General features: G+C 34.7%; 1 protein-coding gene across 3 annotated transcripts in view; it reads right to left on the bottom strand.

Annotated features, from left to right (window-relative positions):
* Positions 1 to 23,452, bottom strand: part of LOC138701359 (fatty acid CoA ligase Acsl3-like) — a 45,167-nt gene that overhangs the window by 10,428 nt on the left and 11,287 nt on the right. The window contains exons 4-10 of one of the 3 annotated variants that reach the window (XM_069828168.1): positions 22,404 to 22,581; positions 21,733 to 21,984; positions 15,089 to 15,286; positions 12,420 to 12,556; positions 10,613 to 10,752; positions 2,830 to 3,002; positions 1,312 to 1,575 (exon numbers count right to left, since the gene is read on the bottom strand). In XM_069828168.1, coding sequence (XP_069684269.1) covers positions 1,312 to 1,575; positions 2,830 to 3,002; positions 10,613 to 10,752; positions 12,420 to 12,556; positions 15,089 to 15,286; positions 21,733 to 21,984; positions 22,404 to 22,581 — 1,342 coding nt within the window. The remainder of the gene's footprint in view (positions 1 to 1,311; positions 1,576 to 2,829; positions 3,003 to 10,612; positions 10,753 to 12,419; positions 12,557 to 15,088; positions 15,287 to 21,732; positions 21,985 to 22,403; positions 22,582 to 23,452) is intronic. The other 2 variants (XM_069828170.1, XM_069828169.1) reach the window with 2 other exon arrangements.

Consider the following 23,452-nt stretch of genomic DNA (forward strand, 5'->3'; position numbering starts at 1 on the left):
CTATTAAATTCACTGCTGCTAGAATCCTAAAATTGACAATAACCACCTATTAGACCATTCCAGTCTTGATAAAAAATTATCAAGAAGCAGGAAACTTCAACACACTTTATTAGAGTATTAGACAACAAATGGACTCATCCTCTATTGGAGAAAAATAATATTACTCTTGTGTTAATGTTGTAGGGGAGACTTTTGTACCTTTGAACATTGTTTGTTTTTTTTTTTTTTTTTAATTTTTGCTGCTATCTAGAGGACTCAAACTGAAGTAGATTGTAGAGAAAGCCACTAAGTATCTCTGATCGTAGTTTCGGTTTGATTTACTGCAAAGAGTGAATTATGTGAACAGAAGTTTTTTAGTACCAAAAGTAAACATTTCGTTCATTGATATATGTTTTCTAACACAAAACCAGATTGTATTTGTATCAGACGCTAGGGACAGTACTCTATAACAGAGTCGCCAATATGAAAGGATGATTTCGAGCGTTTAGCGTGAGATGAACTCGATAGCTCAGTTGGTAGAGAGCCTGACCGGAGTACAGGAAGTCGCAGGTTCGAATCCCGCTCAAGGTTGTAAAATTTTTCTTTCATACCATGGCAGGATTGTGACTATAAAGTATTTAAATTCATTAATGTTAATATCTTTCAAGTGTTCCCTATCATCTGGTGAATAATAATATATTTTAATTTTCATGATTTATTCGAATATCTAGTTTTCGGAGCCATATTTGTTTAAAAGTGCACCCTCTTGTACCTTTGAACACAAAACATCTTGTACCATGGAACATGTTCCAAGGTACACAATACTATCGTTTTTTTTTATTTTGTTTTCAGATCATGTCACGAAGTAAGTCTGTCTTGAAGAAAGCTGATGAAGCAGTTATTGCTCCATCAGGAAACAAAATCTCAATTAGAGAGGCCTGCTCTGGTTTATGGTCGCAAATACATTTTAAATATGATTGTCAGTTTTTACAGCTTATATTCCCACCTGTATTTCACGTGTTCCAACTCACAAGAGGGTATGTCCCAAGGTACATAGACCTGTTGTATCTTTGAACACACTACATATCCATTCATTTTATTTTTTTTTCCATCCTTAAAATATCTGTAAAACAGGAAAATACATACAAGAAGTTGTAAAGGAATCTTCAATAATTATCACAAGCATTTTTTCATTAAAAAAATTTCATTTCCCAAAATTTAAAAAAAATAAATAAATAAAATGTGTAAAATGTTTCAAGATACAACCAGTCTCCCCAACTTACAAATAATGTAACTCAGAAAATCCACTTGTAAGCAAATTCATCAACTCACCAATGATTTTGATTACTCCATCAGCATGAAATTCACCAATATCTCCTGTTTTGAACCATCTCCTGCCATTTTCTTCAAAGAAGTCTTCTTTTGTTTTCTCTGGCATCTTGTAATAACCTGGAGAGACATTGTCACCACCGATGATAATTTCACCCCTAGGAAATGGTTTATCAGTTACCCGGTAATTACCCTCCTCCCAGTCTACCAGTTTTATATCACACACAGTAGTTGGTGCTCCAACACGTCCAGTGCTTCTGTCATAACCTGTTTCAAAGAAAAATTTGTCAGATGGATATAAAAATTTATACCATGTAGTTATATACTGTGAGTAATACCTAAATATGTGTGGAATTCGTGTCACCTTAACAATAGTAGTAACAAGATAATGTATATGTACCAAAAAAACTGATTCATATGAAATCTCAGAGAAGTTAAAATAAAAAAAAAATTCAGTACCAGTATTGTAATTTGTGAAGCCACTTCTTCACACAAATGAACAAGATAAAATTGGATATAGATTTTAAATAATGACAGATTTAACGAAGTTTTTTTATTGACCGTTTTTATTCAACAATAAATTATTATAGTTCCAGTTACAATTGGAATTTGACGATTTTACATAAAACTAGGGTGACCAGATTCACAACGATAAAAAAGAGGACATTGTTCGAAGGGGGGGGGGGGGAAGGGGAAAGCAGACAAAATATGTAGCCTACTTTGATTTAGGCTTAGGCCTATATTATACTTTAAATTACGTCAATATACAGTACAGATTTAGGCTTATATCATACTTAAAGGTATGTTAATATCTATTTTATTACAAAATAGATATGATAAAACTTAATAATAATGATTTTACAATTAGCACATATGAAAGTCAAGGAAACTGTAATAATTAAAGATGACAGAAAATATATTTATATTTAGGCTTAGGCCTATATTGTATTTAGAATTATGTCAATATCTATTTTATTATAGCATACTTATAATAAAACTTAATAATATAAAATGATTTTACAGTTAGCTACATATAAAAGCCAAGGGAACCATAATTATTATCAAAAGTAGGAGCAAAGAGTTATGATGCTACTGCAACCTACTGGCAAATTACATGAAAAAGGCGTCAAATCAAGTAGTTTCAAAATATCAGGCATACAAGTTACGAAAAGGAGGACATTTAAAATCCACCCGGACCCCAGACAAAATCCTAAAAAGGAGGGCATGTCTGGATAAAAGAGAACATCTGGTCACCCTACATGAAACTTCATTTGATTCTCACTAAACATTTGCTACTGGTGAATTTAATATGCGATTTATATTACTTTAAATGCAGAAGGTACAAACTTAAATTTTGTAACTATTAATCATGAAGTGATGGAGTCGTTCCATCTATGCTGAGTAACACTACTGACAGTATCTGAAGTTTTAATATTTAATGGAGGGAGGGAGAGAGAGAGAGAAACAGTGTCAGTTCCTTCCAGTATTATGCGAGATATTAGTCATTTAATATAAACTTACTGTCCGCAACAGTTGCACAAGAACATGTTTCCGTCAATCCATAACCTTGCATCACTTGGGCACACAAACAAATCTTGATAAGCTCATGTGTATCTGGAGACAATGGTGCTCCACCACTTAGAATCATTCTCAGTTTTCCACCCATTAGTTCTCTTGTCTGACCAAATATTAGTCTGAAAGTTGAAGTTTTAAGGTTAACATTGAACTTTACATTCGAGCATTACAAATTACAATAAAATTGGATATTTCACATTTATTTGAAATAAATTTTTCACCAATTTAAATTATAATTTATTTGCTCACATAATTACTACAAATTTTTCTAACATATCTAAAATTTTTAAGTTACAATATATAAAAAAAATGTCGAGAAATGTAACAAGTTCAGAACTATCAGCCTGATATTGTACTCTGGAAAGATTCTCCTGTAAATACTGAATCAACGTTTATATCCTAAGATGGAAAGAGTTGGAAGAAGAGGAATTTGGCTTCAGGAAGAGAAAAGGCACCAGAGATGCAACTGGACTGCTTCAAACAATTGGCGAAAGATGCATTACATAGAGAAAAAAGTGTATGTAGTATTTGTGGACTTGGAAAAAGCTTTTGATAGAGTGAATTGGATTCTGAAGAAAATTGATGTGGATTTGAAAAAGAGGAGGCTATTGAATAACATTTATATGAAAAAAATGTCAGAGTGAATTGGATCCTGAAGAAAATTGATGTGGATTTGAAAAAGAGGAGGCTATTGAATAACATTTATATGAAAAAAATGTCAAAGTCAGGATAGGAGAAGGAATGCCGAAAGACAGTCTAATAGGGAGAAGATTATGACAAGGATACCCTTTATCACCTACCTGTGCAACAATTACTTGAAGGATTTAATGAAGAACTTTTCAGAACATGGGAGAAGTGATAGGAGGAAAAATATAGTGCATATTGCTGCTGATGTGGCATTATTAGCAGAAGAGAAAATGATGCTAAGGGATATGCTAATGGAGCTGTGAGCAGTATGGGATGAATATAAATGCGAACGAGACGAAGACTACAGTTATCAGAAGAAAAATAAAGGCAAACGTGCGATTTGAAATGAGGTTGTGGAACAAGTCGACAGCTTCAAATACTTCGAGTGTATATAAGTATGAGTAGTAACATAGCTGCTACCAGAAAGTCGATAGCAATTGCAAAGAAAGCATCTTCTGCGAACCTATAGAAAAAAGAACTAAGGAAGAGACTAGTCAAGTGCTTTGTGTGGAGTGTGGTACTGCACAGGGCTGAAATATGGACATTATGACGAAGTAAAGAGAAACTACTAGAAGCATTTGAAATGTGAATATGGAGAAAATGGAGTGTGTGAAATGAACAGACAAAATAAGAAATGAAGTTGTCCTAGAAAGAGTAGATGAAGAAAGAATAATGCTCAAACTGATCAGGCCTACTGAAGGATTCACTGGAAGCAATGATGAACAGAAGAAAAGTTCGAGGCAGAAGATCAGATGATGAACATTAAGATATACGGATTGTATGTGGAGATTAAGAGGAAGGTAGAAAATAGAGAGGATTAGAGAACACTGGGTTTACAGTAAAGACCTCCCCTTGAGCAAAAAACTATGTCATGAAGAATATTTAATACCTTTAAGCAGTAATGCAAAGCTATGTACACTATGGTCATATTTGAATGTGAGAGAACTTAACTAAATTTTCCTAAAATTCCAGATGGGTGATCATTTACATAATCACTTTGAAACCTACAGCAGAAAATATGAATCGTCATTATTGTAGTAAGGTGTTGTGGAATAAATTAATCTTTGAAGATTTTCTCTAACCTTTCAAAATTTTAAACACATCGTAAATTACAACACTACTTCAATATGTACAAAATTGTCACGTTATAAACTATAGCACTTCACTACAATAAACATTTTTAGAATTGAACATGAAGAGTACAGATGAAAAACGATCAGAATCAATCAACCAATCATGTTTGTCAGAATTACAGTTACGTAATTATAGACAATAGTCAATAGAAAACAATCTGATTGAAATTCCAAGTTTATATGGCTGCCTAAAAATTCATTAATATGATAAAAAGTATCATCTAAAACCCATTTTTTTAAGACAACTTTAAATCTAAATAAGCCAACTGAGTGGGCATTCTTAGGCAATCTGTTAAACATATCTAAAGAAATAACATTGAACCATTTCTTGGTCTTTGCCAACCTAACAGTAGGTGTAACAATATAATGATTATTTCTAGTGAAATACTTGTGAAACATGACTATTTAAATTGATCTTAGTGGACTAAACAATTGTACATATATTTATTAATTACAGTAAGAATATTAGCATTACGAAATAAAGGTCGACAACAAGCATTAAAAGATGAAATAGTAATAACATGTAATTTTTTTTCTGCACCTAACATTAGCACCGTTACCCCACAAACTGATACCATAATGAAATACACTATGGAAAATATGCACGATAGCCTTGTTTCTAATATCTACTAGATACAAGAGCTTGTAATTTACACAAGGGATAAAGTACATGGGATAACCTTTTGCACACAAATGCAATGTGACTCGCCCAAGTAAGCTTTGAATCTAATATAATGCCAAGAAGTTCAACTTCTGAAATCATTTCATCGAGAACATGATTTAATGAAAGCAGTATCCGCAGTCTCAGTTCTCATAAGTCGTCATCTAATTCAGTATATAACTGCAAAATTCAGCGTTTTTTCTTACCCCCTCGTGAGTACTCACCTTGTCGTAGTGAGGGGGCTTAAACTTGTTGTTTAAGCTAACAAGTAACAAAAAGGTACCCACAGAAGCTGCATTAACACCAACGCAGTCCCACTATATTTTTCACTGCTTATGATTAATGGAGTCCCTCAGTATAAAATTCTCCGGAGGTAAAATAGTCCCTCAATCGGATCTTCGGGTAGGGACTACACTGAGAGATGCCAAGAATCGTACTAAAGTACTTATTTGGAACACCAAAAGTCACACCGTCCAGTCAATCAGAGCTGAGTTTAATATTGAAAAGAACCATATAATGAGACAAAGAGGCAAATATAATACCAAAAGGACTGAAGTATGGTGTCAGTCCAATGCAGAAGCAACATCTATTCTCTGTAATATAAAAAATGAGGCTAAAAAGAATAAATTCCATGTCTCATTGGGAAGTACATTTAAAGACCGAGAATTAAAACGAAAAGGATATAGACTACTCTAAAAATTTTACAATGGAACTCTAGGTCTTTAAGAAACAAAATGGATTTATTAAAGCAAGAAGTTCAAGACAAAAAGCTTTCTATAATATGCATACAAGAATCTTTTCAGATTGGTGATATTTTAAAATTTTACAAATTTGCTGACTACAAAATTTTTAATCTGTTTCGTGAAGATAGAGGGGGTGGGGGTGTTGTTACCATGATCCACAACTCCATTCATGTAATTGAATCTAAACAGCAATTTAAAATCCAAATTGAATATATTCGGACAAAATTATTACTTCAAAATAACGTTTCATTTTCACTTGTCAATGTATATATACTCCAGGGCTAAACCTATACTTGTTTTTTTGAAAGATGGGACATGACAATTAAGCGACCGAGCTTGGAACTACAGTGCCATGTTGCCAATATGGACTACCACGCTGCCAGCTGATGGAAGCTAGCAATTGTCGTTAAGATGGCTGATGTTAAAACATTCATTAAACAATTGACGCGAAGGTAAGAAAACAATACAAAAATCGACAGAGAATCAAAGACGAAACGTGCCAATGCTAACATTGTATGCACAATAAATGTCGCCAAGGGAGCTATTAAGCACTCGCCATGTGGGAACTGTAAGTTTGGCAACTCAACCGTAGTTACCATAGGAACAGGCCTACTGCACTATGTAACATTCAGTTGTTTTTCCGATCGCAATGCTCCTGTCATGTCCCATCTTTCAAAAAAACAAGTATAGTAATGGATGATATAGAACAATTGATCCCATCTGATCTTAAGTTTACCATAGTTGGTGACTTTAACAGTAAACATCACATATGGAATAATGGACCTTCAAATCAATATGGAAACATAATCTACAAATGGTTACTGAATAATGATATCATTTTACTTAATGACAACAAAACAGCAACATATCAATGTGCAAGTACAGGATCTACAAGTACTCTAGATCTCTCTTTCTGCTCATCAAACATATATGATAATTTCAAAAACTGGAGTGTTGGTGAAGATCTGTCAAATGATCATCTTCCTATTTATATTACATTTTCATTCTCTACAAATAACTCGCCAGATAACATGCTACCTAAAACAAAATGGAAAATAAAGTCCGCAAACTAGTGTAAATTCAATAATGAAACTACAAGATTTAACAATTTTAATGATGAAACAGCATTGCCTAAAAAAACTATTGATTCCAGAACTTCAAAAATTACTGATATCATCATAACTGCAGCAAAACAGTCTATTCCCACTATCAAACAACACTCTTGTAGACCTATGAACATCTGGTGGAATAATGATTTAACTTACATGAGAAAACAACAGCAATCTGCTCGGCGACAATGGATGAAAACGAGGACAGTTGATGACAAAATAAAATATAATAAAGCAAGGTAAATCTCAGAAGAAGTATTCTTGAAGCCAAAAGAACAAGTTGACAGCGGTTTGTTGGGTCCTTAAACCCAAATGCTTCGCCTACAACTGTATGGAAAAGATTTAAAGCCATAGAAGGCAAGAGTTATGAACACATCACTCACCTTAAAGATAGTAACCAAACAATAATAACAGAAAATGCTACAAAGGCAGAACTCTTAAATTCACACTATGCCCAAGGGCTGACTAATAATTCATCATGGCCTAAATATATGAATAAAGAAGAACAATATCTTACAAGTAATTTTCAACTAATTTTTCATCATAATGATATAACAGACAATACTTTTACCACTGAAGAAATAAACTCTGCAATATCAGAGCTACACAATTCTGCTACAGGAGAGGATGAAATCCGTAATAGCAAGTTATTAAATTCCTCTGATAAAATTAGGCAAGAAATTCTTCATCTCTTCAATAATATTTGGAAAACCGGCTTTTATCCTAAAACTTGGAAAAATGCAATTGTAATTCCTATTCTCAAACCAGGTAAAGACAAATTTGACCCTAAATAATATAGACCGATATCTTTAACATCCTGCATTTCTAAATTACTGGAATGCATTGTTCATAGAAGATTAACCTGGAGACTTTAAACTTTCAATGTTTTAAGCCCATATCAGTTTGGCTCTAGACCATCATGTGGCACAACTGAAGCTCTATTATATTTTGCTCAAGAAATTTATAAAGGTTTCACAGAAAAGAAGACCACATTAGCTGTAATGATAGACTTTGAAGCCGCTTTTGATAATACTCCACACATCCATTTTATTACAATCAATGGAACTTGGTATCAAAGGCAGAATGCTACGATTTCTACATTCTTTTCTTAATGAACGAACAATTTAAACCTCAGTAAATAATCTTTTATCTTTATCCAAAAAATTACAGGTGGAATACCTCAAGGTTCTGTTTTACGCCCAAATTTATTTAATATAATGTTACATGACTTACCTGATGTTCCACCTCAGGTAAAAATAAGTATCTATGCAGATGATGTTACAATATGGGCTACGAATAAAGATCCAAACGAATCATTAAGAGTTATACAAACAGCTGTAAATAATATCAGTAATTGGGCATCCAAATGGAATCTATCTATCTCACAATCAAAAACTGAATATACTGTCTTCACAAGAAGATATAGCTTAAAAAACTATAAACCTCACATTTATTTGAATAATCAAGAAATTCAGTACAATCCAACTCCTAAGATCCTAGGATTTATTTTTGATGAGAAACTTTTATGGAAAACACATTTAACCAATGTTGCTTTGCAGTGTCTACCACGATTAAATCTCTTGAATATCATAGCTAATAAGAAATGGGGATCAGATATCACGACAATGTGTCTGTTTTATAATGCTTATATAGATCAAAATTGACCTATGGATGTGAAATATGGGGAGGAGCATCAGCAACTCGTCTACAAAAAATTTCTGTTCTTCAAAACTCAGCCCTAAGATTATGCCTAGGAGTAAAAAAAAAAAAAAAAAAAAAAAAAAAAAAAAAAAAAAAAAAAAAAAAAAAAACCTGCAACTGTTGCCCTAGAAATTGAATGTAATATTCAACCAATCAGACACTATGTATTACAAAAGAATCTAAAAATACATTTAAAATTGCAAGCCTCATCCAGATATCAGATGTTCTTCAAACTGTCAGATGATATCCTGTGTAATTTCTATAAAATAAAAAAAAGAAGAAATACCAATCTATATCACAGACACACTCATTGCTAAAACTCTAGTTGTGAACGAAATTCCTCCATGGAAATGGGTGATTCCAGAACATAGCATACAAACTCCAGGAAATCATTCCAAAAATGATCCTCCATACATTTTTAAGTTAGATGCCATGGAACTACTCTGCAGCACATATAAGAATCACCTTCAAATTTATACAGATGGATCACTAAATCCTAATATTGGGACATCAGGAGCAGGGTATTATATTCCAAAATATCAAGAAAGTTATTTCATACCATGTTCATCCTCCTTCAGTCTTGACACTGAATTGCTAGCTATTGATGCTGCTCTTCAGTGTGTTACTCAAATTTCTGAAAAATCTATTTGCATACTTACCGACTCCAAGGGGGCTATATTTAATATAATTAAATATGTACCAAACCTATATGCACATAGAATTATTCCAATTCAGAAACAACTAAGTAAACTAAAAGAACTCCAAAAGGAAATAACATTTCAATGGATACCTAGTCATTGTGGTATATCTGGAAACGAGAAAATCAATAATATTGCAAAACAGGCAACATATTTGCAACCAAGACCTCTTCAAGTGATATCTCTATCCAGTGCTTTTGCTTCAGTAAAGTCTCATTTTACAAACCTATGGATCAACAATTGGCTCTCTTCTGACAAAGGAAAAATTTTACAGTCTGTACAAAAGAAACCAAATGACCTGGAAATGTACAAAAACTTGCCCAGACATGTTCAAATATTTTTAACAAGACCCAGAACAGGTCACATTGTCACACAATTGTACCTACACCGATTTCGTATTTCTGATAATCCTACTTGTCTGGGATGTAATAATCATAATGAAGATCTGGAACACATTCTTCTATACTGTCCATCCATAAACCACAAAAGAAGTAAATTAAAATCATCAGTACCAGTTGCAGAAGACACAGCCCTGCAGTATGTATTAACTCCACCCCAACTCTGGCTACTACCAACAGGCATCTATAATGAACACCAATGAAAATACTACTCATTTCTCGTGAAAAACAACAACTAAATAGACTACAGTGGACTATAGTTGTCAGCACACAGCTGGATGTATTAAGAAGATTGATTGATTCTTACCAAAATCGGCAAAGGAGAATTATCACACGGATACAGTCATCCTTTCTTACTTTTTCATTAGGAACAGCAATAAATTTTGCAGTAATTTGCTGAATTAGAAGATGACATCAACTTTAAGAGAATTGGGACTGATCATTTTTCCCCTGTACTCTTCATATGCAATTCTCTTAACTTATGTCCCAGACCCAATAAATATATCAAATAGGTATTATGATTACTTACAAGTCAATTTGGGACAAAGTATTGCGCCAAGTTTCAATCATACAATCGGTAAAAATAAATCTGTACTAACTTGTTCATAAGTGGAGTGTCAAAGCCCCTCTTCATCCATACTTTCTTGTATTTGTATGCAAAGTAGAACAAAGCTTGAGTGAAGTCACTTCCTTTCGAAACTTTATCATAGACTCCTTTATATATCCTATCCAAAATTAACTGAAAGAGATTACATTACAAGCTTCAGGAAACAAAATCTATTTTTTGCATAATTTTATTTTTTATTACACTATTTAGAAACAGTAACTTCAATTAAATAAACTGGCAAATTTTAATTTTATTCCTACTACATTATCTACTAGAGGATTCCATTTACTGAATAGAATACAGAACAAAAAAAAAAATACTTTGTCACATTATGTGTACTTCGATATTCCTTCATAATGTTAAGTTTTAAAGAGCCTCTGTCCCCACTCTTTTCCATTCTATACACTGTCAGTGAAATCAGAATTATCTGTAATACTTACTTACAAATGGCTTTTAAGGAACCCGGAGGTGCATTGCTGCCCTCACATAAACCCGCCCTTGGTCCCTATCCTGTGCAAGATTAATCCAGTCTCTATCATCATATCCTACCTCCCTGAAATCTTAATATTATCCTCCCATCCACGTCTCAGCCTCCCCAAAGGTCTTATTCCCTCTCGTCTCCCAACTAACACTCTATTGCATTTCTGGATTTGCCCATACGTGCTACATGTCCTGCCCATCTCAAACGTCTGGATTTAATGTACATAATTATGCCAGGTGAAGAAAACAATGTGTGCAGTTCTACGTTGTGTAACTTTCTCCATTCTCCTATAACTTCATCCCTCTTAGTCCAAAATATTTTCCTAAGAACCTTATTCTCAAACACTCTTAATCTCTGTACCTCTCTCAAAGTGAGAGTCCAAGTTTCACAACCATACAGAACAATTGCTAATATAACTGTTTTATAAATTCTAACTGTCAGATTTTTTGACAGCAGACTAGATGACAAAAGCTTGTCAACCGAATAATAACAGCATTTCTCATATTTATTCTGTGTTTAATTTCTTCCCGAGTACCATTTATATTTGTTACTGTTGCTCCAAGAAATTGGAATTTTTCAACCTCTTCAAAGGATAAATCTCCAATTTTTATGTTTCCATTTCGTACAATATTCTGGTCACGAGACAATCATATACTTTGTCTTTTTGGGATAAACTTCCAAACCTATCGCTTTACTTTCTTCAAGTAAAATTTTCGTGTTTTCCCTAATCGTTTGTGAATTTTCTAACATATTCACGTCATCCGCATAGACAAGAAGCTGATGTATCCTGTTCAATTCCAAACCCTGTTTGTTATCCTGAATTTTCCTAATGGAATATTCTACAGCGATGTTGAAAAGTAAAGGTGATAGTGCATCTCCATAGTGTGATATCATAGTTATAGATGCTCATGCCCCTACAGAAGAGAAAGATGACCATATAAAGGATACCTTCTATGAGGAATTGGAACAAACTTTTGATCAGTTATCTAGATAACACAATAAAATTTTATTGGGGGATTTCAATGCTAAAGTGGGACGGAAGGATATTTTTAAGCCAACTATTGGAAAAAAGAGCTACACGTAACTAGTAATGATAATGGAGTTAGGTTAGTCAACTTTGCGACATCAAAAAATTTATCTGTAATACTACTGTAAAAAATTAAATGGTTTAACTATGTGCACTTCTGATAACTATCAATTAGTTTGTAAAATATATTCACAAGATTTGTACATAATTCTTAACTCAGATTGCTGTCAATGCTTTCATTATTTGAAAAAGTGATTCTAAATTCTGAAATGAGCTTAATGATTTACTTACAGGCACTGCAGTAAGACAAGTAGGTCTGAGAACAGATGCATCTCCTTTAGTTCCTTTCTTGATTTTGCTCGAACTATCGATCATTGTCAAAGGGGTTGAGTATCCAATTGAAATTCCACAAAGTAAGCAAACAGACTCTGAAAAACTTCGTTTCGTAAGTTTGGTTTTCTGAAGGTCATAGCAATGCAACAAATTTAATCTGTCCTTATTTTATTTATTTTTTTATCAATATTGTATCCTTATTCCATTTCACACATTAGTTATATTATGATATAAAAACTTTTAAAATGTTTCAGGATAAATTTTAAAACTAGACGTCTTTAGTGCGAACACATTGTTGAATACTTCTAATTCTCGACCCCCTCCTGTATGGCACATTTCCCCTCACTTCACACCCCTATCTATTTGCACATTTCACTGCTAACTTTTCCACATTGCTACTTTATTTTAGATCTTAGTTTCTTTTTTTCTCACGATTTATTTTCCCTCCACACATTTCCTTAAGTCATACTGATTTTTCCCCTTGTTTTCCCCTCTTCCTTCATCTCTGCTTCCTGAACTATCTCCTACTTGCATTAGTCAGTCAGTCTCGATTTGGATCTTAGTTCCTTCTCCCGCTTTGAAATTGCTCCCAACAAATTCCTATTATCAGACACTGGAAGACATCATTGGGAGTAAGCAGACACATCTGAAGTAAGATCTGTATGTGAACAATACTAAGGATCTTCTGTTTCACTGAACTCCGAGAAAAATCACACAGTACTACTAATTCTTTTATATGAAGAAGTCATAATCTTCTCAGGTGTGAAATTGCCATACTTTGGCCCAGAACCAAACACTAACCACTAGACCAGTGGTTCCCAACCAGTGTGTCGCAAAACTGGTATGTCACGCAGCCCCATGGAGTGTATCGCGAAATTTTGGAATTGAAAAATAAATGTTATGTCATCCAGAAAGTCTCTTTACAACGAAGTCTTTGATATAGTATATTTTATTTTGAGACAGACTTCACTAATGAAACGTGGACACCTGCAACAATGCTCAGTTTAATTTTTCTGCCTGTGATAATTCGAATGAAAGCAGTGGCGTATACTGGTTAAAGGGTTTGGGCTACCGCTGACCCTATTATTACACAAAATATATCTAACAATTACTTTAATTTTAATTACTATGGTAAAACTAATAATACAAAATTATTACATTATGTTATATTATAAACTTTTTCTTTTGTAATTTCCTTGGGCTACCGCCGGTAGCCCGCAAAATACGCCCCTGAATGAAAGTGAACACCTGCAATGATGCTTAGAAATTCGTTTACTCTTCCCACTCAGTAATAAACAGAGTTTAGAATCGTCAGAATATATTGGTCAGTTTCAGTATAAACAGTATGCATGTGTGAGGGGGTGATAGTGCGACAATTTTATCACAAGTACTTTATTTAGATTTTGTCATGGCCAAATTTTTAATTCGAAAAAGACAATCTGAATCAAGTTCTGGGTTAGACGACAGCAATGCTTAATCACTCATTTAAAGTTTGTGTGACTGCAACCTGTATATTTTTGTGTGGCTTTACTTTGTTTATAGTGTTTTTTTTTTCTCTCTCTTTATTTCTTGAGCAGCTTTACTTTGTATATTATAGTGTATTTATTTCTGTTTATTTATATTATTGTATTTGTATTCCTGGTGTTGTGGAAGAGAAGGCCTGATGGCCTTAACTACACCAGAATAAATAAATAAATAAATAAATAAATAAATAAATAAATGCTAATTCAAATAATGTGAGCGAAAATTCTCTTCTGGGTTTCACAAAAACGCACCGTGTTTCGTAAATATAGTGATGGATACTCGCTATGTGGTTTTACATGGCGTGGAGATTAATATAAACAAAATCCCGAGTGTCTTATATGAAGAAATGTTTCATAAATTCAGTCAATGGTGCGGAATAAACTAAAAATACATTTAGAACTGCCGTTTTCAACGTCATACTTGTGTGAATCAGTATTTTCTATCATAAAAATAGTGAAATCTAAACAAAGGAACAGACTCCTGCATCTTGAAAATGATTTACGTGTTGGCACGTCAAACATAAGGCCACATATAGACAAACTGTGCAATCCACAAAGCTCAGACTTCATATTCATTCAAATAGGTGAGTTTTCAAAAATAATGATAAAAATCTTTCATCGGATATCCTGCATAGATAGGTTGGAATTTTTGACACATACCTTTGCTTTTTTCTAATGCCACTGAAGTTGCTGCTTGCTTTTTAGAATTGTCGATTGCATATTAACATCGACATATCTACAACACTGGATGTCCGACACTGCATAGAAGTTATTTGTTATTATTATATTATTATTAATAAAAACATAAGTGTGTTGCAATGTCGTGGGCATTCAGTCAAAAAAGGTTGGGAATCACTGCACTAGACCATCATGGGAGACATAATCAAGTAACATGTATAACAAAACAAACTCGTGCCTAAATTGTTCTATTTATGGATCTGTTATAAGAGAGATGACAACATGTTGCATTACCATTACGCACAATACTTAGTTTTCTTTAACTTTGATTTTCTCAGAACAAGCTATGCAAGGATTGTAGGATCCCTGCATGGAACCACAGGGTTACAGTTAAAGTATAATGCTTTTATAATGTGTATATTTTACCTACCAAGAGCTCTAATACATGCGCCAATGGCAAGTAACCCATGAATACATCGTCATAATAAAGAATGACAGCATCTGAGAAAGCTTTCATTGTACCCATCATGTTTCTGTGTGTGATCAGAACTCCTTTTGGTACCCCTGTAGTTCCACTAGTGTACATAATAATGGCTATATCATCAGGAGAAGGTGGAACCCCGGCTGGAAAAAAGAAATGTAATTGTAAGGCCATAACGATATTATCAAATGTGTCATTACAAATTATTAATTTTAATATGCAACACTGTCTAATTACAATTGAATCAGTCGGAGCTAAAAGGAACTAAGTCACTTTTCACAACTTTTCCAGAAAAGCAAAAACATTCCACAAATGTGTATATTTTTATGTTATAGAAGACCAAAGAACATTTAAAAGTCTGACTTCGTTCCTTCTTCCACCATTCGATGCGCATGACTTCTGTTGTTCAAATTGTTGCCATAACCCAAAAACTGTATATTTTGACTTAGTTCCTTTTAGCTTCGACCGATTCAATTTTATTCCTGCTTAATTCATGTACCTATAAAATGTATTTTAAAATTTTATTACCAAGTAATGAGAGTAAAGTACATATTGTTAATAACTCAACTCATGAATTCATGGTCAATAAAAGCCAGATCCTCCCCTATATATTCTATTTATCTACAAATCTATACATCATAAATCTTCGTAGGATGTTATTTTAACATTGCGTATTTTTAATCTTTTGACAATTACCTATATATTCTTGTACAGTTCAGTTTAATAACTTGCATTCAGTAATCATGCAATTACAAAAATTGCAATAGATGTTGTCAAAACATATACGAGGCCTGTCTAAAAAGTATCCGACCTTAATTTTTCCCGCGTAAAGTTGTGATTCTAAGGCGGCGCCACTGTGCATGGTGGAAGGAGGAACTGTAATGCGCATGCTTGAATTTTTTCACCGCATTCGCTTGTGCCAGTCACTGGCTGGTGGTCGCCAAGTAAGGTGCTGTTCTAGGTGTTTGTCGGATTTAGTTTTCTCGCAAGATGACTGAACGAATTGAGCAAAGATACTGCATCAAATTTTGTCAAAAGCTTGGTGATTCTCAAAGTCAAACAATTCGTAAGATTCAGCAGGTGTTTGGGGAAGATGCGATGGGTGTAACACAAATTAAGGAGTGGTTCAACCGATTCAAAGATGGGCGCACATCAGCGGAGAGTGAGCAGCGTTGTGGCAGGCCCCAAACTGCTCGGAGTGCAGCTGTTGTTGAGAGGGTGCGAAATTTGGTGATGGCAGATCGTCGTTTGACCGTGCAGGAGATTGCCGAAGAGGTTGGAGTGAGTAAAGATTCTGCACATGCAATTTTGCGTGATGATTTGAACATGAACCGAGTGGCTGCGAAATTCTTGCCCAAGTTGTTGTCCCCGGAACAAAAGGACCTCCGTCGTGACGTTGCACAGGACCTTCTGGACACCGCCAACACTGATCCTGGGTTTCTGAACACCGTGATAACTGGAGATGAGTCATGGGTGTACGGGTACAACCCAGGAACAAAAAGACAGTCGTCGCAATGGAAGCATCCCGAGTCTCCAAGGCCGAAGAAAGCGCGGCAGGTGCGAAGCAAAATCAAGGTGATGCTGACTGTTTTCTTTGATGTCCGTGGAATTGTGCATCACGAATACGCACCGGAAGGACAAATGGTGACAAAGGAGTACTATCACGATGTTCTCCGGCGACTCCGTGATGCAGTTCGGCGCAAAAGACCAGACATGTGGACGGCGAACAACTGGCACTTGCATCACGACAACGCCCCCGCACATTCATCCCAATTGATACACACTTTCTTGGCCAAACATGGAATTACAGCCGTTCACCAACCTCCCTACTCTCCAGACCTGGCTCCTTGCGACTTCTGGTTGTTTCCAAAATTGAAGACACCACTGAAAGGATCCCATTTTGAGAGTAGAGAAGAGATAATGTGGAATGCGACGACGGAGCTGAACACCATTCCAAAAGAAGACTTCCAGAGGTGTTTCCGGCAGTGGAAGGATCGGTGGGCTAAGTGTGTGCAAGCACAAGGGGCCTACTTTGAAGGGGATTAGGGTCCCAACCCCGTCAGGTATTTGAAATATTTTTTCTGGCTAAAGGTCGGATACTTTTTAGACAGACCTCATACGTTACAATATAAAAGAATGAATTAAAATTATACTATTTGTTATAAAATGGATGAGCAATTAGCCAGTTTATATATAACTTACGCTTAAAAACAATCATTCAATCTAACACTCATATTTAATCTTTTCGCACTATTGTCAAGCCTGTGAACAAATTTTAATCCAGTAACATTGAATTCTAATCGTATGGTTATTTTCATTTATTCTCTCTCTCTCTCCCCCCCCCCTCACATTTAGTAGACACTGAAAAATATATAGGTTATTTACTGCAAGAATAATAAATTTAATAAATAATTGTTTGCAGTATGCTCTGAAATGTGATTTGGATACAATTCTATTAGCATTTTTATTTATTTATTTATTTTTTTGCAGTAATGATCACCATTAGTACTGCTGCTTTTGCACTACAACGTAAGTTCGTAATTTATAATTAATTGAAAGAATGCATAATAAGCACATAGTAGGCTACATAATTATCAGGCACAACACATTTTAGGCTCTTTAACAAATATGCAACTCCAGACAATTTAATGCATACCGGTACATTCATTGTATGCAGGTCTCAGTCAATTTTTTATTAATCAATATAGCCTACCCTAACATTTTGTTTTCATTAACATTATTACCTTTCACCCATGTATTGTGGGTCCCTATCACCACGGCATGGCACGTCCTCAGGTTGCGGATCGAGGAGATGGCCTCCAGATATGGAGGATAGCTGTGAATATATTGAATAAGCAGTCGCGGACAGCCAATGAGGGGTGGTCCTCCAGCTTGGGGGTTGGACGAAGGGCTAACAACCCATCACCGTAAAAAACAGCTTGTTACAAATCCTTCAAATAAGCCTCGGAATGGGACTGATTCTCTGGCATGACCACAGCAAAGGAATAAGATTTTGAGATTTGGTACTTGGAATGTTACAAGTCTATATAGAACAGGAGGGGTAACATTAGTAGCAAAAGAACTAGCTAGATATAGAATAGACTTTGTGGGAGTACAGGAGGTTAGGTTAGATGGGAACGGCATAACACAAATAGGAGATTATTTGTTGTATTATGGGGAAGGAAACGATAATCACCAATTAGGAACACGATTCTTTATTTATAAAAGAATAAAATCAGCAGTAAAAAAGGTCGAATTTATCAGTGATAGGTTATCGTATTTAGTACTTAAGGGTAGATGGTGCGATATCGTAGTTATAAATGCTCATGCCCCTACAGAAGAGAAATACGACCACATAAAGGATAGCTTCTATGAGGAATTGGAACACACTTTGATCAGTTACCTAGATATCACATGAAAATTTTATTGGGGGATTTCAATGCTAAAGTAGGACGGGAGGATATTTTTAAACCGACTATCGGAAAAGAGAGCCTATTCATAACTAGTAATGATAATGGAGTTAGGTTAGTCAACTTTGCCACATCAAAAAATTTAATTTTCAAAAGTACAACATTCCCCCATAAGGATATACATAAATATACTTAAACTTCTCCAGATGGATTGACACATAACCAGATAGATCACATCTTGATAGATAAAAGAAGACATACTAGTATAGTAGACATTCGAACCTTCAGGGGGGGCAGACTGTAATTCTGACCATTATTTGGTAATTGGAGAACTAAGAGAAGGACTATCAGTAGCCAAGCGAGTAGAGCAACAAGTTAATATAAAAGATTCAATATTCCGAAATTAAAGGACGAGGAAACTAAGCAACATTATCAGGTCGAAAATTCAAATAGGTTTGCCGTATTAGCAAGTTCCGACGAAGTTGAGGAAGAGTTAGATATTAATAGCATGTGGGAAAACATCCGAGATAATATCAAAATTGCAGCTGAACAGAGCATAAGTTATTATGAAACTAAGAAAAAGAAACCGTGGTTTGATGAAGATTGTTGCATGGTAGTAGAAAGAAGGAAACAGGCAAAACTGAAATTCTTACAGGATCCAGTTGAGGCGAATAGAGATAATTATTTCAATAAAAGATGGGAAGCAAATCATACGCTTAGGAATAAAAAGAGAGATTACTTGAAGGAAAAACTGAATGAGGTAGAAAAAATATTAAAAATAAAAACATTAGAGATTTATATAAGGGCATAAAGGAATTCAAGAATGGATATCAGGCAAGGGTAAACGTGATCAAGGATGAGAATGGTGACTTGCTTGCAGACGCTCATTCAATCCTGAACAGATGGAAAAAGTATTTTGGACAACTACTAAATATACATAGGCCAAATAGAAATGATCGGGACGAAATTGAAATACAAACTGCTGAGCCATTTATACCCGAACCCACACTTTCTGAAGCCGAAATTGCGATAGAAAATCTGAAAAATTATAAGTTTCCAGGTATCGATCAAATTCCAGCAGAATTAATACAAGAGGGTGGAAGCGCATTATCTAACGAAATTTATAAGCTTGTACTTGCTATTTGGGAAAAGGAAATTGTACCAGAACAATGGAAGGAGTCCATAATCGTACCTATCTTTAAGAAGGGGGACAAGACTAACTAACTGCAGTAATTTTCGAGGAATATCACTTTTGTTGACATTGTACAAAATTTTGTCCAGTATTCTTTTGAGAAGATTAACTCCATATGTAGATGAAATTATTGGGGAGCATCAGTGTGGTTTTAGGCGTAATAGATCAACTATTGACCAGATATTTTGTATTCGACAGATCATGGAAAAAAAATGGGAGTATAAGGGTACAGTGCATCAGTTATTCATAGATTTCAAAAAGGCATGTGACTCGGTTAAGAGAGAAGTTTTACATGATATTCTTATCGAATTTGGTATTCCTGAGAAACTAGTTCGATTAATTAAAATGTGTCTCAGTGAAACGTACAGCAGAGTTTGTATAGGTCAGTTTCTGTCAGATGGTTTCCAATTCACTGTGGGCTAAAGCAAGGAGATGCACTATCACCTTTACTTTTTAACTTTGCTCTAGAGTATGCCATTAGAAAAGTCCAGGATAACAGAGAGGGTTTGGAATTGAACGGGTTACATCAGCTGCTTATCTATGCGGATGACGTGAATATGTTAGGAGAAAATCCACAGATTAGAGAAAACATGGGAATTTTACTGGAAGCAAGTAAAGAGATAGGTTTGGAAGTAAATCCCGAAAAGACAAAGTATATGATTATGTCTCGTGACCAGAATATTGTACGAAATGGAAATATAAAAATTGGAAATTTATCTTTTGAAGAGGTGGAGAAGTTCAAATATCTTGGAGCAACAGTAACAAATATAAATGATAGTCGGGAGGAAATTAAACACAGAATAAATATGGGAAATACCTGTTATTATTCGGTTGAAAAGCTTTTATCATCCAGTCTGCTATCAAAAAATCTGAAAGTTAGAATTTATAAAACAGTTATATTACCGGTTGTTCTTTATGGTTGTGAAACTTGGACTCTCACTTTGAGAGAGGAACATAGGTTAAGGGTGTTTGAGAATAAGGTGCTTAGGAAAATACTTGGGGCTAAGAGGGATGAAGTTACAGGAGACTGGAGAAAGTTACAGAACACAGAACTGCACGCATTGTATTTTTCACCTGACATAATTAGGAACATTAAATTCAGAAGTTTGAGATGGGCAGGGCATGTAGCACGTATGGGCGAATCCAGAAATGCATATAGAGTGTTAGTTGGGAGACCAGAGGGAAAAAGACCTTTAGGGAGGCCGAGACGTAGATGGGAAGATAATATTAAAATGGATTTGAGGGAGGTGGGATATGATGGTAGAGACTGGATTAATCTTGCTCAAGATAGAGACCAATGGCAGGCTTATGTGAGGGCGGCAATGAACCTCCGGGTTCCTTAAAAGCCAGTAAGTAAGTAAGTAAGTAAGTATTAACTTTCACACGATCATTTTCATAATTAAACTTACAAAAATAAGATGTCAAAAATTATCCTTATTAATGTAAGGCCATTAGTTCTAAACTAGTTGCAATCTTCCAGTGTGATATTCTACACAAGTCGACATGATCTATAATATAGATTTCAAATAAACAATTTTGATAAGCTAATACTTAATACTTCAGTTTCCTCTGAGGTTCTGGCTGATATGTACAATCTTAAAGAAGTTGTCGCATAGATACTTTATTATTATACGAGTAAGTATCAGAAAGGAGGCAGTGCGCATGATCAGAGGACAAGCAACATAGTTCACAAGCGAACGACTAGTTGAGGTGGCACTATATGTGACACTGCATAATGAGATCTTAAGAGAAAATTTGTATTTCATGTGAAATACCGTACAAAAAGCTGTAAAAAAATGTGGACTTTCGAGGAAAGCAACTTATTTACTAAATTTTGGTGAATTTCGTGATCATAGAAAGCATATATGATGACTTCCACTGCATCACAAATCAAAAGAACAGCTTTTCTCATCTTCAAAAAAAACTGCGCAAAATCTATAGGTAAAATTTCAGAATCAGAGGACATTCAATTAAATGATAAGCTTACCTATATCAGATGTCGATCCTCGTCTTATAACTTCAGTGAATGGTACAATCTCTACACCAGGCTTAAATCCTGATGGGTCCGTCTTCACAAGCTGATCTTCCATGTAAATAATTTGTGTTACTTTAGGTGTCTTTGCTAGTATGTTCTTAAATTTGGGCAACAGATCATGTGATGTGATGACTAAAGACACTTCAGTCTCATTTATGCCATGAGCAATTGCATCGTCACCCAGAGTAGCATATATGGTTGCCACTGGAAAGAAACAAGAGAGTCTCAAAAAAGGAGATATTATTTCATCTATATTTTAAATCCCAAGTTGTACGTATCTACATATACATGCATGTATATAGACTAGACACGCATACACCATGTATTTTTTCTGGGTATAGGACAAAAGGATCTAACACTGACATAAGAAACCTGGTGTATAAAAAGTTAATCAGCAGGCCATGTTTAGAAATCAAAAGGTTTGACAATTTGTAAAACAAGAGAATGATCAGGCTTTAACTTAGATGTTCTCTTGTTTTACAAATTGTAAAAGCCTGCTGATTTCTAAAGATGGCCCAATTATTAAGTTTTGTGTGTCTGCATTTGCGTGCATGTATGTGTGTGTATGTACACCGAAGATACTCTTTATTAATAAAACGTAAAATATGATGTACAAAACTTACGAGGAATGCTTTGTTTGAAACAACCATGAGCTGCCACTAGCCATTCAGCTCTAGTTTCAGCAAAGATCACAACATTTGCTCGAGGAACCTGTCCAAGCAGCCTCAATCCACGACCAAAACTAGCAGCAAGTTCTTCAACTTCTTGGAATGTTTTCCACTTGTATTCTCCCATTACGTACTATAAAAAGCAATATTTTAACTGATCAGTCTGGTGAAAGCAATTTAATAAATGATCCGTGCTGCAGACAAACCAAGAAATGATACATTTCTTTAACATCACTGTCGCATTAGCTTCTGCTCTTTAAGTAGTAGTTAATTCTATTTTAATGGTTCATTTTATTTTATGCTCGATCATGCTGAAATGTAGTAATTATACACCTGGTAGCAGTCCTTTAATGCATGTCATTAAAGTACACGTATTCATTAAAGTTCAGGTTTTCGATTATTCTCGGATATGCAATCGAAAGACAACTAGCAAAACATCACGCAGGCTGGAAATCCAATACTGTCGCAGAAGGTTCTGTTCTGTAACTATAATAATTAGCGTTAATTGTAAATAATATTCAAATAAATTCAATTTGTCATCTCGTTTTTCAATGTCGAATTCAATTTCAAGGTTATATCAAGTTTAACGTTTATCTTACTCTCTAGATTATACCAAGGTCGTCGACATTCGTTGCTTGGAAAAAATCAATACTTTCGCGTCTGTGCACATCTCACAATTTACGAGATTGCACAAGGTCAGTTCGCTCCCCAGTCACTTAAGAAAAACATGAATACTTATGAATAATTTCAAATTAGAAATATGGTCGAGCATAAAAAGTCGTATGAAACTTGCCTATAATGGTAATTAAGACGCTCGTATGAAAATTATGAAACGAGCGCAAGCGCTCGTTTCATAAACATCCTCGCGTCTTAATTACTATCATTATAGGCTCGTTGCATAATGTACTATTAATCACTACTATTTGATCCACATTTCAAAAGCAAAGAAACCACTTGCTATTACAAATATGTCTGAATTCCTTTAAAAAAATCGAATATTTTAA

This window comes from Periplaneta americana, chromosome 6 (genome assembly GCF_040183065.1).
Source record: "Periplaneta americana isolate PAMFEO1 chromosome 6, P.americana_PAMFEO1_priV1, whole genome shotgun sequence".
NCBI lineage: Eukaryota > Metazoa > Arthropoda > Insecta > Blattodea > Blattidae > Periplaneta > Periplaneta americana.